The sequence below is a fragment of the Argentina silus genome (assembly GCF_951799395.1).
Source record: "Argentina silus genome assembly, chromosome: 1".
NCBI classification, from domain to species: Eukaryota; Metazoa; Chordata; class Actinopteri; order Argentiniformes; family Argentinidae; genus Argentina; species Argentina silus.
The window spans coordinates 5,405,156-5,420,389 of record NC_139655.1 but is presented as its reverse complement, the minus strand read 5'-3'; the positions used below and the strand labels follow the sequence as shown (position 1 = coordinate 5,420,389).

The following is a 15,234-nucleotide window of genomic DNA, read 5'->3' as shown; positions in this document are numbered from 1 at the left end:
ACCTTCTTTTAGCGGCTGATAATGGTCAGTGGTCCATTCTAGTTCTCCTTGACCGCACTGCTGCTTTTGACACGATTAATCAAACCATCTTATTTGAGTGTCTTAGAAATTGTGTGGGAATTCCAGACACTGCCCTAAATTGGTTTACATCTTATCTCTCAAATAGGCAGTTCTCTGTTGTTTTGGGTAGGTATGTTTTCTCCCTGACACAAATACAGTGCAGAGTGCCCCACTTATTATTCGTGAACATAATATTTATTTTCATTGCTTTGTTGATGACACCCAGCTTTTCCTATAAAATCCAGTGATTCAAACAGCTTAGCCATTCATAAAAAATGTCTTGCAGTGGCTAAATGTTGGATGTCCAAAATGTTCTCCAACTAAACAAAAACAATCGACATTGTTTTATTTGGCCCTCTTAAATCCACCAATCTCATTCTTCGTAATCTTGGTTGTCTGACTACTAATGTCAAACCTGTATTTTGTTTATTCTGATCTAAATGTTGATGAACAGGTCGAAAGGAAAAAAAAAAAAAGCATGCAAAATAAGGTAATTTTTGTTCTTTGCTGACCTTGAGAAAGTCATCCATGCTTTTATTTATTGATTAGACTATTGCAACTCACCAATGCAGCTGCACAGCTTTTAACCAGAAGTAAGAGAAGTAATCACATCACACCAATTTTAGCCTTGTTACACTGGCTTCCAGTAGATTTTAGAATCGATTTTAAGATTCTATTGATTATAAAGCAAGATATGGTTTAGCCCTAGTATACATTGCAGACTTCCTAGCACCATACGAACAATAGCACATCGTTTGATCTTCAGGCAAGGCTCTACTGACTGTTCCAAAGTGTAGACTGAAAACTAAAGGTGACCAAGCTTTTGCCATTCGGGCCCCTAGAGTCTCTTTAAAAAACCCTTTAAAATGTCTTTAAACTTGTATTTAATTGTTGTTAATGTATTTTGATGTTTAAGTACTATTGTGTAATATTGTCTTTTGTTTAAAATATGGTTTGATTAGTCTGTTTTAATTAGTTTTATTTTATGTCAATGACTTGCCTGATTCTCAGAGATATTTATTATTTGATATTATTATTATTATTATTATTATTATTATTATTATTATTATTATTATTATTATTATTATTATTATTATTATTATCATTATTATTATCTAGTTTGCATGTGTTTCATACTGCTCCTGGATCAATCTAGTTGAGCATAACTAACTTGTCTGAGATCAGTTCTCTATCTTACAAGTGATGGACTTATCTAAACTACACCAGGTGTTCTTTGGTTTGTCTATGGGGATCCTACTGTAAATATGTCTCACTTATTAATCTATCTGCAATGACCTGTAAAGAAGCAGGGATAAACAAAGTCCTCCCAATACTTTAACAGTGTAATTTCTTTAAAGGGTTAACTAACTCTGGGTGGGAAAAGAGGAAGGATAGTCCCTGGACAGTTTAAACAAACAGCCCAGCCTTTTAAAGACCCCTTAGAAGTGTGTCTCCCTATCAATCAGCCACTCCCTATCAATCAGTCCTGCTGTGTATCTCAGCCTGAAGCTAGTATAGCTGTCCATGCTGGAGTAGAACTGAGTCCAAATAGTCACACGTCCTTGTCTTGTCTCCTCTCCATCATCACTGTATTGAAATGAGTTGATAGATGAAAGCATTAGGGTGAAAGCCTAGACAATCATTCTACCTATCGGAGTAGTGGGGAGGTGGGGAAGCCACTTAAGACTATTGGGGCACAGCCTTCTTGTTACCAGTCCCTGTTTGAAACGGCTGCTTTGGTAGAGATACAGTACATCCAGAGATCAGAAGAGTAATTATGATTGCCTAAGGAATGAGCGCAGTGCTTATGAAAATAAATATGTAACAGGTTATGGGTTTTCCCCTCCACCTCACAGACATCCTTTCATCTCCCTCCTTCTCTTTCTCTCTCTCTCTCTCTCAGACAAGAACATGGGTGGAGAAAGGCATGATGACATCCCCCCTTCTCTCCCCTTTGGTCAAAGGTCACACTTGCACACACACACACACACACACACACACACACACACACACACACACACACACACACACACACACACACACACACACACACACACACACACACACACACACACTGCTTCATGTTGTTTATATTATACTGGACAGTATATAGACTATTGACTTGCACACCTGGCAGTTCAATTAACGGTGTGAGACTGTCACAGGGTAGAGCTGTAAATCAGCAGGCTTTAGGGCCTGGGGCTGCCCGATTCCCTGACCCTCATGCATACACACACACGCACGCACGCAAGCATACACACACACGCATACACACACACACAGACACACACACACAGTGCACAGGGCGATGAGGACCAGGAATATCAACTCACCCTGTCACCAGGATCTCCAGCAGTGCCTGGGGGGCCTAGTAGACCTGAGGGACCTGGAAGACCCTAAAGAGACACACCACAGTCAAACTGCTGATTGATGACACAGCAGAACTGTTGCCCCAATACAATCAACACAGATCGCCTCATAGGAGACAGCAATACCATCCTGTTGCTATTGTAAAACAATTTCCCAGAGTTTGAGTTATACATTCTGATCTACAAATGAATTACAGAAGACACGAGGAGTTAACTCACAGCTGGGCCGGAAGGTCCTGAGGGTCCTTCAATCAGCATTCCCTGAAATGGACGGAAAGGGAATAAACAAATGAAACGTCAGGACAACGTCTGCCACACAATGCAGCAGCTTGTATGCTGTTTTACATAGCAATTACAGCGCTATATGTATCTATTGCATGGCAACTCTATATGCATCTCTCTATATGCAGTCTGAGTATTTCAGCTTCCTGTAAGCATCATTTGTCTGGGTAGACATATTTCCATAACACCGACAGTCTTGTGGTTCGGGCCTTACAGGTTCAATCACAGCTGGCTCCCCCTTCTCGCCTTTCTCCCCGAAAGCACCACCAGCGCCAGCAACCTGGGAACACAGGGCGTACACCAATGAGCTTCATCTAAAACATCTACAGTCATGATGATTGGATGAATGAAAAGCTGTGATAAGCAATGGTGAATGAAATGCTAATGAATGAAATGGTGATTTCCGTGAAAAAAAAAGACGAAAACAATGTGGTGTATAATAATATGATATTGGATAATATAGTAATTATGAAATAGACAATATCAGACCATATCATATTCTTATAAGTATGCACTATATGAATGAAAAAACTATTCAATAGGTATGAAGTACAGATAGGGAGATAGATAGAGAGGTACAAAGGAACAGAACAGGCAAATCATGTTAGTTGATGCAGGATGATGACCCAAAATGCTTTAAATGGAGTGGCAGTGTCATTGCATTCACATGGTACTGTGTGTTAGGTGACCGGGTGAAACATACAGTAACATGACACCAAATGGTTGCTCTCCTATCCCAACATGTATGACATAACAAGGCATATAAATACAGGTATACAACTGGTTTATGAGTTTCTATGCGTCTCTATGCGCCTAAACGTATGTGTGTGAGAGACAGAGAGAGAGAGAGAGAGAGAGAGAGAGAGAGAGAGAGAGAGAGAGAGAGAGAGAGAGAGAGAGAGAGAGAGAGACGAGAGAGAGAGAGAGAGAGAGAGAGAGAGAGATACATAGGGAGAGAACATGTAACAGATCAAAATAGAGGAAGAAGGACTTACTGTGAGAGAGGAGGCAGAGAGAGAAAGTGTGAGAGAGAGAGAGAGAGAGACAGAGAGAGACAGAGAGAGAGAGAGAGAGAGAGAGAGAGAGAGAGAGAGACAGAGAGAGAGAGAGAGAGAGAGAGACAGAGAGAGACAGAGAGAGAGAGAGAGAGAGAGAGAGAGAGAGAGAGAGAGAGAGAGAGAGAGACAGAGAGAGACAGAGAGAGAGAGAGAGAGAGAGAGAGAGAGAGATACATAGGGAGAGAACATGTAACAGATCAAAATAGAGGAAGAAGGACTTACTGTGAGAGAGGAGGCAGAGAGAGAAAGTGTGAGAGAGAAACAAAGAGACAGAGTGAGGACAGTGGGGCTAACCACCGTGGTGAGAATTGTCTTCACTCTCATGGATGGAGACCTCACAGAGAGACCGGGATGAGCAGAGGAGGTCACCCATAATGAGAGCGTAGCTCTGGCTGCCGCAGACACAACAGAAAATGCACTGTATGATTTCATGTCTGAGGGACACTCAAATGGATAGAGCTAAAATGGAAGACATAAACATGGATAAACCCAGGAAGGAAGTGGCAAGGAATCGCTGTCCAGGTTATCTATTTCTATAGTACGTTTTTTAGTCGCAGGATTCTACGACGGCGCTTATTCGAACTGAGCTAGTCTCACCACTGAACAATAAGTCAGTCTGCTGCGTGTCTGTGTAGCAGATGAATTCGGGAGGGTTCAGTGTGTGTGCTGGGAGGCGGTGCGGGTGAGAGATAAATAATGTCCTCCTCTGAGAGGACGGGCAGAGGGGTGTGTATGTGCAGACAGCTGGCTCCGTGGTATGGGCTAATTGCTGGGCCCTCAGGTGTACTGCGTGTGAGAGAGAAGTCACTGACAGGCTGCTGGTTAAAACTGCGGCAGAGAAAGAACGAACAGGAAGAAAGCAGAGGAAGACTTGGTCTTCAGCTATGTGGGGTGGGTGGGTGGGTGGGGTTGGGTGGAAGAGACCGCAGCAGGTGGTAGAGACAGGAGTGGGAGATGGGAGAGGGATACGATGGGATAGGGGGTGATGGAGACAGTGAGGTCACAAAATATTGTGTGTGTGTGTGTGTGTGTGTGTGTGTGTGTGTGTGTGTGTGTGTGTGTGTGTGTGTGTGTGTGTGTGTGTGTGTGTGTGTGTGTGTGCGTGTGTGTGTGTGTGTGCGTGCGTGCGTGCACACGTGCATTTCTGAGGGTAAAAACCAGACCGCCTTATCAGTTCCCTCTCCAAACGAGCCCACATGCATTGGTCATGTCCTTGTCAGACGAAACCCTAACAACTCTAAACCACCCAGTGAGACAGAGCAGACAGACAAAACAGGACCGTATTTACAGACTGGTGAGAGTGGATGTTTCTGACGTAGGCTCCACACACAACATGACAATGACAGATTCCCCATGCCAAGCCACAGACAACAGCCCCTGTGTATCGGAGGTGAGTGAGACTGATTTCATAGCCAAAGTCCTGGGGTGGTACAAGGATGACACACACCCATGATTCATGCACGCAGCCCCCAGGTCAGAGCCAAGGTAGGGGGGGGTGCGATACTTACAGCGCTCTCCGAGATGTCGGTTTCCGCGGGAACCCCTGGCCCCACCTCTTCGTCAAAGGTGGCGGCAGGGCTGGGTCCTGCTGTGCCAAACTCATCATACACCCCATACTCGTACTGCTTCCTGTCAAACTCGCCCGCATCATACTCCTTAAGGTCATACTCCTTAACGTCATAAGCGTCAGCTCCAGTGGAGGGGGTGAGCACCGGAGGGAACAGGGATGTTAGTCAAGCAGTTAAGGCATAGATAGATAGACTAGTTTTTACATGTTATAAAAGCTTAGCATAGTGGTACATGGAAAAGCTATGGCAATGTGGTAACACCTTATTTAGATCCCATCTACTGGAGTGACCTAACATTTAGAGTGATTGTAATTATTACAGTAAGTCTTATCTGGAGTTGACATAGTAAAAAATACAATAGTATGTTTTCTTATAGCAATTTGTAAATGTGTTGTAACTGACCTACAGCAAATAACTATTGCATTCATATAATGTAAATATATAATAATAATAATAATAATAATAATAATAATAATAATAATAATAATAATAATAATAATAATAATCTATCTGAATGCTACTTGATTAAATGATGGTGGACATTGATGTATGTTTCCAATTAAAGGCTAATTGTTGCAAGAAACTATTTTCTGTGGCCCTGTATTCTGCATATCACGCTACAGATCTATTATTCTACTGTGTGAACAACAGTCCTATAAACTGCGTATTTGTATTATTTGTATTATTTATATTGTATTATATTGTATTATTTGTACTATTTATATTGTATGCTGCATTGTCAAGGAACCAAGCCCAAGAATTTTACTCCCTGCACTCATGTATGAGACGTAACAAATAAACCTGAACTTGAACTAAAGGGACAAATAAAGTGTTACCGTCATATTCAATAAAAAAGCATTATGAACTCTGATGATCAAATCTAAGTCAATCATACAAGTCTAAAACAGACTTTGGATTATTTCAGTCTTTTTTTGCCCAAACATAATACATACTGTCACATCTGATATGTAAAATGGTGAAAAAAGACTAAAATAGATGAAGTAAGTCTGAAATGACACTAGGAGCATATATCATGAATGATACATTGATCAACAAATGTAGGTATGTGCACAAATGCAGAGTAGAAGCAATACGATTTGGAATTCAGTGTCCTAATTTGTTTCATAGGTATCAATTACTTAACCACCAATTATCATAGTTGTCGTTGTAAAAAATAATAATATATGTTTTAAGTACGAATTAATTATGACACACTCTGCATTTGGCACACCGCTACAACCACAAACACACAACTCTATCATAGTTCTGTCATTTGGAACAGTGAGTGATGGTTGTGGATTTTGCTTTTGAAGCCAACAACAGGGGTGTGATGACATAGGTATATCAGGCATGTTGGTTTGATAGCCTGATCCACCTGTGACATCACATCCTTGAGGCACACATTGCTACTGTAGAAACAGTGCAAATACATAATTGGTTGTGAAAGAGATCTCTACTATGTTGATCATAGTTCTATCTGAGCAATTTGCAGAACTTGTAATCAAGTTTATGCAGGACTTGCCATAAAAGGACTTGCCATAAAAAAAAAACTGAGCGGGGGCAATTGCCGTATCTTACTGGAGGCAGAACATGGACCACACATTTACCTCAACATAAATGTGATGACTGAGAGGGGCTCGGTTCTCCAGAGAACTGCCCATTCATACTTCAACATTACTAACTGTCAATCGTGGTTAAGGCTGCAAATCTTGACACCTATCCAATTCATATGGGTAGTAAAAGCACATTTCTCCAAATATTACTATGACGATGGACTTGTTTATGCAGCTGATTACGGGTCTCTAAACAAGAATTGTGCTGTGAATCCTGGGAAACAGACACTTGGCTATGTGTGTTGGCAGACATATTGCTTCACTTAGAACCTAGGTGGTTCTCATCAGGACAAAGGCCACAAGCGAAGCCTTGGACCCACCAACATGCCTTTTATTATCAGAAAACAAGTCCCAATAGTCCCTTCTTGTTTTTTAATTTTATCTCAGAAAGTTCTCTTTGTAAAAAAAAAAACGACTGTCATTTTGAAACTACCATGATGTACTGTACGTAGCCTACATTTCACCTCCACAAAGGACCAAAGATATCACATTATCAATCTAATCAATTAATTGTTGCAGTGAGAAGCAAAATATAATCAACGTTTATCTATGTGATGAAATGAATTGTATAATAATCATGTACCCAGTGATGATAATTGATGCGGCTCATAGATAAATATTAAATACAAAGGTGCAGCCTTAGCCAAAATTGAATTAAACAACAGAGAGCTATATAGATTTGCATGTCAAATCCACTGAGAATAGACTTTAGGTTGCAAATATGTCACAGTAAATGTCAGTGAATATATGCAATTTCTCTGAATACAAAGTGGATTGAATAAAACATTGCATGACATCGTTGTAGCTTTCTGATGTTTAATATTCCTCTCTGTCCAACAGTTCTGCTATAACAATTATGCTACCTAAAGAGTTAAAAACAGAACAATTGCTTTGAATTGTTGTGTCTTTGTCATTTCATACCAGGTACTTCCTTCGTCAAATGTCTTCCTGGCTCTTTTCCCCATAACTTAACACCTCTCTCATAAGTAAATTAAAGGCAAAATAGGAAAGAAAAATATTTTACCTCATTTGGTCCACTTGCGGGAATGGGAGCCTGAGTTTGAGTACCATCTACTGTTCCGTAGTCAAGTTCAGTATCAGTATAGTACTCTCCGTCTACATTGTTTAGCTGAAGTCGTGTCACATCGGAAAAGAAAGAAGAAGAATAAGAAAGGAGGGTTAACACAGAACAGGCACATAACCAGGGTTATAGGGGTTATATAGCCTCTTGAGCTGTCTACAACTCTTCTGGTTCTAGAGAGAAGGGGGGAGGGGTTGTTAGGTAGCTTTCAGTCTATCATCAAAGATTTTCCCCCCACATCTGAGGAAAGATCTTGATGGGATCTGATCTTGTTTACTTGTACTTTTACCGCTAATTTGGCTCTGTGTCTGGCCGGCGCTGTGGCTTGGTAGCCGGGCATCTGTCTCTTCTTCTTAGCTGCTAACTTTTTAGCTGTCGATTTTTTTGAGGCCAGGAACTTTAAGGGCTTGGCCTTAGACTTAATGGACTTTCTGGTCCTCTTCTTTTTCATGTAGATACTACGTTTCTTTTTCTGGAAAAAGGTTGTGGCAATAGAACAACAAGACAACAAATAAAAACATTGAAAAGAAGAAGGGGAGGGAGGGGTTGAAGGTGAGAGCAACACCTGGGGTAGCAGGATATGTTTCAACCTGGGACACAGACGCACACACAACACACAACACACAACACACGGTAGACAAAGAGTTTGAAAAACACTGATTCTGTTCATGTCTGTGCAGTTTCTAAGATGTGTGACTATGATAAATCGATGAGTTCCTTATATTTAAAACTCCTGTGCATGCATTGTAAAGATGGGATAATATGTGCAGACCCGCACTGGACACACAAACACTCAAAGCAGTTGGCATTCACCGTGCGAGAGACTGGCCTTGTATAGATACAAGTTCAACTGACACATCAAGACACAGAGACGGACCACAAAGAGTTGGAGGAGGGAGGGCACAGCAAGTGCCATGGTAACTGACAGGAAGACACCACAGGACACATAGGCTTCTTTTCCTTTTTTTTCATTTACCTGAGGCTCAGAATACTCATCTGTTGGGACAGTCGCAGTACCTCCTTCAGAGTAATCATAGAACTGAGTGTAATCTAAGTCGTCAGTAGTGTACTGGGGGGTGAGAGGGAGAGAGGTTCGAGAACAGAGATGTTAGCATTAGTAGGTCATGAGTGAAGCATTGCTTTTGATAGCAAAAAGGTGCTAATACATGTCATATTATCTATTCAAATGATTAACCATAATATTCGTTAGACTTATATGAAAAAATACATAATATTGTTGTCAAAATCTGCTGTGTAGCATACATTCTACAGGTTAATGTATGACACTGGTTTACAAAACTGATTTGTATCTGCACAGCGCACGACAATGCTTTAATTACTGTAGTCAAATCATTCATGAGCAATGGCTTGTAAACAATACATCTGCAAGGTAGGGTTAGGGGTAAGCAATTGGTTGTGTTTACATGGCAAAGACAAACCTCCAGACATGTAAATACATGATAAAAACATTTGCTTTATGTGAGAGGAAGGCTTCAGATGTATAAACAGGTGGGGTGTTTATAAGCTAATAAAATAGTGGTGCACATCAGGAGAAGCAATGGGACTGAATACCAGCTGGGTGTAAAGCACAGGGGAATTTCGTAATGGAACTTTCTCACTCCTAGCATGTCAATTTGAACCCACAGCACATCTAAGGACAAACAGATCAGAGGGAGTTGTTTCACTTATTAAGTGAATGTGTACCTTCCTGCAGTTTGATTTCCCTTTCCCTGCGTATCTACAGTAGTTCCCCTGCATATCTATTTTCGTTGTGGGGCTATAAGTGTGACTAGCTTTCATCAATGATGAAGTATGGGATCATAATTTCAAGAAAATTATATTTTTAGTCATTTGTGTGCAAAGTGTATTTCACATAATCTCATCAAAGCAGTTGTGTTAATATTGTTGACTCAAACAGTAAGTGAGGTTTAACTTAATGTTTGATCTTGGTTAAAGATATAAGAGCTATTCTTGTCAAAGTCATTCATTAATTACTGACTTTAATATTAATGAATTGATGGATTAACAAAGAATTATGTCGCTGTGTTGGGCCACACAGAGGAGATTAACAGGTTCTCCATCATGAATACATGTTAGTCCCCATCCAACTTCTGAGCTCATAAAAACTGGGACTAATGAGATGGACATATTCCATTTGCCAGAGAGAGAGAAAGTGAGAGAGAGAGGGAGAGAGAGAGAGAGAGAGAGAGAGAGAGAGAGGGAGAGAGAGAGGGAGAGAGATAGTGAGAGAGAGAAAGGGAGAGAGAGAGTGAGAGAGAAAGGGAGAGAAAGAGAGATAAACAGACAAAGAAAGAGAAAGAGAGAGAGTGAGATAGAGAAAGGGAGAGTGAGAGAGAAAAAGAGAGAGAAAGAGACAAAGAAAGAGAAAGAGAGAAAGAGAGAGGCAGAAAAAAAGGCCACATGGAGGGTCCAGTCTAGGCTAGCCAGCAGATTTTCCTGGTGGGTGGCAGCCAATAGCAAGGTGCTCTGGGTAAAGACTGGCACCAGAGTAGGAGCAGTAATATCTACCAGAGACGGTTAGAGAGGTCTCTCTTCCTCCCCTATCTCCATGGTGATATTGGAGAGGGCATCATGACATGACACTACTGAGGTCTCCTGCACTGGCACAGGCACTGGCAACTGTCATCTTCATGAGTCAGCTAACTGACACAAAGCGACAGAGAGACGGATTCCCCACCATGGGGGGCCCATAAAAGTGATGATTTGTATCTGTCTGTGGGACCCGCTGGCTTACATCCAATGTTGATATGCAGATACTGACAAGGATGTGGTTTCGATGTCTATCAATGTTCTTCTAAATATGCATGAAATACTCCCGACAAGGAAAAGGTGTCACTCTCACTTGATAAGAATAATAATGCATTTAATTGCCAAATCCTACAATATATCTTTGATGTATATCTTTACTGTACAAGTTTGACATAATCTGTAGAGCTACGACATGTGCAGTATTGCTCTGCAAGGAGATGTTCAGGCACGTGTTGGCTGTGTTTTCAGTCTGTAACATAAACCTGTGGTTTTGGCCCTGTGCTACAGTACAGTGGATCTGTGAAACGCATTAGCAGAACGAGCCAGAAACCTCTCGTGAAGTGGACACAGACACCGAATTTTCACTGTGATCCAACCAGTTATGATGCAAAACACTACGAAAATGAAAGTGCAAACATCATGTCTTGTAACATGATCATAGAACGTATTTACAGAGTTAAATCACTCATGGCTAAGCAATACAGCAGGAGCAGACAGGTTTCAACAACCCAGCTCAGACGGTACCTCTGACATCAAACCGACTGGGAGTACCATAGAGATATGGGTGACACTTTAGCCCATATACCTGTAACTCTGTACTCTGGAAACGGTGTTGTATTAACATGTTAACAACGTAGCACAACAGTAATCAAATTACTTGAGTTGAGCTGGAATAAGGACGATTACTGTACACTTGTGTGTTAACACAAAGTCCATATACCATGTAATCACCTAAATCCTATGTTTTTACAGCGTTACTACACAGGTAGTAAATATAGGGGCAACTTTGTAAAGCCATGCCAAGATATATAATAACGCATTAAGACAGATCACTGGGACTTTGTCTGTCCTGTGTGTCTATCGGGAAATGTCCAACAAGAACTGGCTCTCAGATGGCACTCTTTGTATCCGACAGAGTCCACTTGCTCTCACACACACACACACACACACACACACACACACACACACACACACACACACACCACACACACACACACACACACAGTCGTCAACCTCTGAGCCATACAGTGAGACCCCTTCTCCAGAGCCCCCTCCATACTGACCTCATCCTCGGGCTGCTGGGCCTGCAGTGAGTCTCGGTGGGGAGTTTCACAGTCTGGGCTGTAGTGTTCACAGTAGTCATAAGCTGCTTTGGGATCAGACACAATCAGCAGCTGCTGGATGTCGCCCTGGAAGGAAGGAGAAAGGAGATAAACAACAATTAGGTCCCCTTGAAAGTCACGTTTACCTCATGGCCTGGCCCCCAGTCACTGAGATTTGCACATTACATGGAATAGAATGGACTCCTAGCAGAGCTGTCAAACAGTCAGTAAAAAGACAAAAAAAACTCCAAAGTATGATACATATTTAACCTTTCTCTATACTGAAAATGTACCTTTTGACTATTGGGGTCGACAACTGAACATCAGAAAGTGATTGTTGACAGGAAAGGAGCTCATTAGAGGCAGTGGAGAGGACACAACATTACAAGCAGATGTCAGAACATTTCATGATGCATCCACCTACACGAGCCAAGAAAAATGTCCCAGTTCTTCTGATCCAGTTATCAGGCATTAAACAGGCAGACACACACATACCGCAGGGCACACATCCACAGGGCACAGAGGAAATAAAGTTCAGACACTGGGTAAATTATTATTCTTAGCACTGGGGTTTACCCGGGGAAATCAAACAAACATGTACCGTCAAGACAAATGGAACACCTGGGCACCATGTGTGCACTGGGGAAAGGCAAAGGTGTGATTTATGAGGGAACGAAGCTCGTTCAAAAACAACTGAATAGTTCGGATAAAGTTCTGATAAACCACTGTGATGATGCTTACTGTACGAAATGGTGTTTACAGAAATCACAGTACAGATTATGTTGCACTGTGCTCTGGTGACCAAACATTAACAATGCAGAACTCATTAAGCCTGTTTCGATGCATCTGGAAGGTAAATGCCACATTTTATGAGCAGCGTTAAAGACATTGTTTATGTGTGTTTGTGTTTGTGTTTGTGTTTGTGCGTGCGTTTACCTTTAATTGGGGTGTGAGTAGTAAGGGAAATCAGATGCACTTTTAACTATACTGGTGCCAAATGTTCGTCATGGCACAGCCCTATCCTGTGGGTTCTAAAATAGGCCTCTCTATTTTAGAACCCAAAGGTAGTACAGCCAAAGGTACCCCAAAGGTAGTACAGCCAGTGTGGTTGGCTTGAATGTCACAGCAAAAGTAACCATATGGTTGAACTGAGCCATCCCTCAGAATGTCCCCAGGGGTTTAGGTGGCGAGGAAGTTTAGGTGGAGGAAGTTTAGGTGGCGATAGCAAGCCTTTCATAAACAGCAGTAACAGTGCCTGGAGGACATCAGAATAGACGCATAATAGTATAGAAGAATCACACACTGCACAGTTGTGGAAGAGAAACCCTGAAACGTCTCCATGGTTTGGCAAGATCACTCAAGACCAGCATGTTCTCTGCCGTTGGTCGGGACACCGCAATGACTGGCATCCGCTCCAGCACTGTCTTCTAACACTACGTAGCCTATTGGCACCTTTTAAGACAGCTGTCGGAGAAATTGTAGGAGCATAAACTAGCATGTCTTTGGTTGGGATGTCTGGCAGGGGAACACAGTGGGGTGACTGTGACTGGAGGTAAAGTCAAGAGCTGACTTATCTAGCTACTGCCAGTGATCTGTCTACTACTACTGCATGCCAGTGGGTGTTCTGAGGAACACTATACATTGAGCAGCAGCACAGAGGTTTAGGTATGGCAGTGAAACAAGAGAGGAAGGCAGCGGGCTAGGACTTGTCAGGGGCTCTGTTTAGTGTGTGTGTGTGTGCGTGTGTGTGTGTGTGTGTGTGTGTGTGTGTGTGTGTGTGTGTGTGTGTTTGTGTGTGTGTGTGTGTGCAGGTAGGTGTGTGTGTGAGTGTGTGTGTGTGTGTGTGTGCATGCGCGCGCGCGTGTGCATGCATGTATGTGTGCATGTGTGTGCGTGCGTGCGCGTGCATGCGTGTGTGTGTGTGCATGTGTGTGTGTGTGTGTGTGTGTGTGTGTGTAACACATGTGAAAACTCCTTGACAGGTAGTGTATAAACAACCATAGGCTAAGGCTTGTCGGAAAATATACCTCAAAACTTGCTCACTGTGACAATCCATCAACATCTCTAAAGAAGCTTACTGTAGGCTTTTTTTTTATTTTAAATAATCTTCTAAACATTCCACCTGTAAAAGAGCTAACCCTAACCCTAACCCTAACTATTAGAAGGGGCCCAGAGTTTCTCCTGGAAAGGTCACTTGGTCAGGAAAAACTCATGGCCCTACGTGCCTATCGACAAACACACATACCTAATGCATGTTTGAAACCCACATAAAACAACCCAAATGCCAACACTCATTTTATTATACGCCAGGTTTAAGTTGATCACCTGTAGGCATTCTTTCACACATCCAGCAGACCATTAAAGACAAGATTGGCCTGCCAAGCAAGCATGGGCACAGAACCTGTGTGCCAAGTCTGGAGGGGGGGAACTGGGTGAGATCAAGCTGGGGCCTGAGCTAAGCTGACATGCATTACCTCATGTGTCACCCATACACCAACAGCAAGAGCTTGAACCCTGCCTAGAGTCTGCCCTAATGAGTCCATGTCTGAGAGCCGCCAGTCTGTACACAAACAGGCTACAGAGACACTGGGTCCAGCACTAGGACCAGACCAAGATTGGACGAATCACAAGGAACTATGACTAACTTTTTCCTTTTCCCACTGTCTATAAGATGAGGAGTCACATGTAGTGACCTTCAAAACAGAACAGATACCCACTGTATCTCATAAGTGTTAGACAATGACACTCAGACAGGTGGCTAGAGAGTGGGGAGGGAGACAGAGAGACAGAAAGAGACAGAGACAGGGAGGGAGAGAGAGAGAGAGAGAGAGAGAGAGAGAGAGAGCGACTGAGACTAAGACTAAGACTAAGACTGAGACAGAGTAGAGCAGCTGAATTAGTAAATAATGTTTATACTTGTGAAAACCTGGGGAGAATTATGTTGTTTCTTGAAGCCTGTGGGTTTAAGAGACACAAGCCTCTGGTACTGTGAAGAGCCAGCATCATAGCACTGATATGGAGCTGTATGGGTTAATGGATGCAGTGGCAAAGGTACCAGAGAGAAAGAGATGGAGAGAGATGGAGGGAGGAGGCGCTAAATGAGGGAGAGCAAGAGAGAGTGAGAAGAGAGAGATGGATTTCGAGGTCAGGACAAGCACCTGAGAAGCTACATAACATGAACCATTCACTGAAGATGACCATGAACACCTAAGAAATGACATAACACAAATCATGCAAGATTACTATGAATTCATGAATGACAAACACATTTTTCATAAGAAGTTATGTGGAGTCACTTAAATGTCTTTATCTGAGAAGAACCATATCTGAG

At 42.2% G+C, this 15,234-nt stretch overlaps 1 protein-coding gene across 1 annotated transcript in view; it reads right to left on the bottom strand.

The window, feature by feature from the left end:
• The window catches only part of col11a1a (collagen, type XI, alpha 1a), a 76,230-nt gene that overhangs the window by 46,339 nt on the left and 14,657 nt on the right, over positions 1-15,234 (bottom strand). Inside the window, exons 5-9 of the mRNA XM_083675541.1 lie at positions 11,865-11,990; positions 8,321-8,503; positions 2,926-2,991; positions 2,649-2,690; positions 2,394-2,456 (exon numbers count right to left, since the gene is read on the bottom strand). Of these exons, the coding sequence (XP_083531667.1) occupies positions 2,394-2,456; positions 2,649-2,690; positions 2,926-2,991; positions 8,321-8,503; positions 11,865-11,990 (480 nt within the window). The remainder of the gene's footprint in view (positions 1-2,393; positions 2,457-2,648; positions 2,691-2,925; positions 2,992-8,320; positions 8,504-11,864; positions 11,991-15,234) is intronic.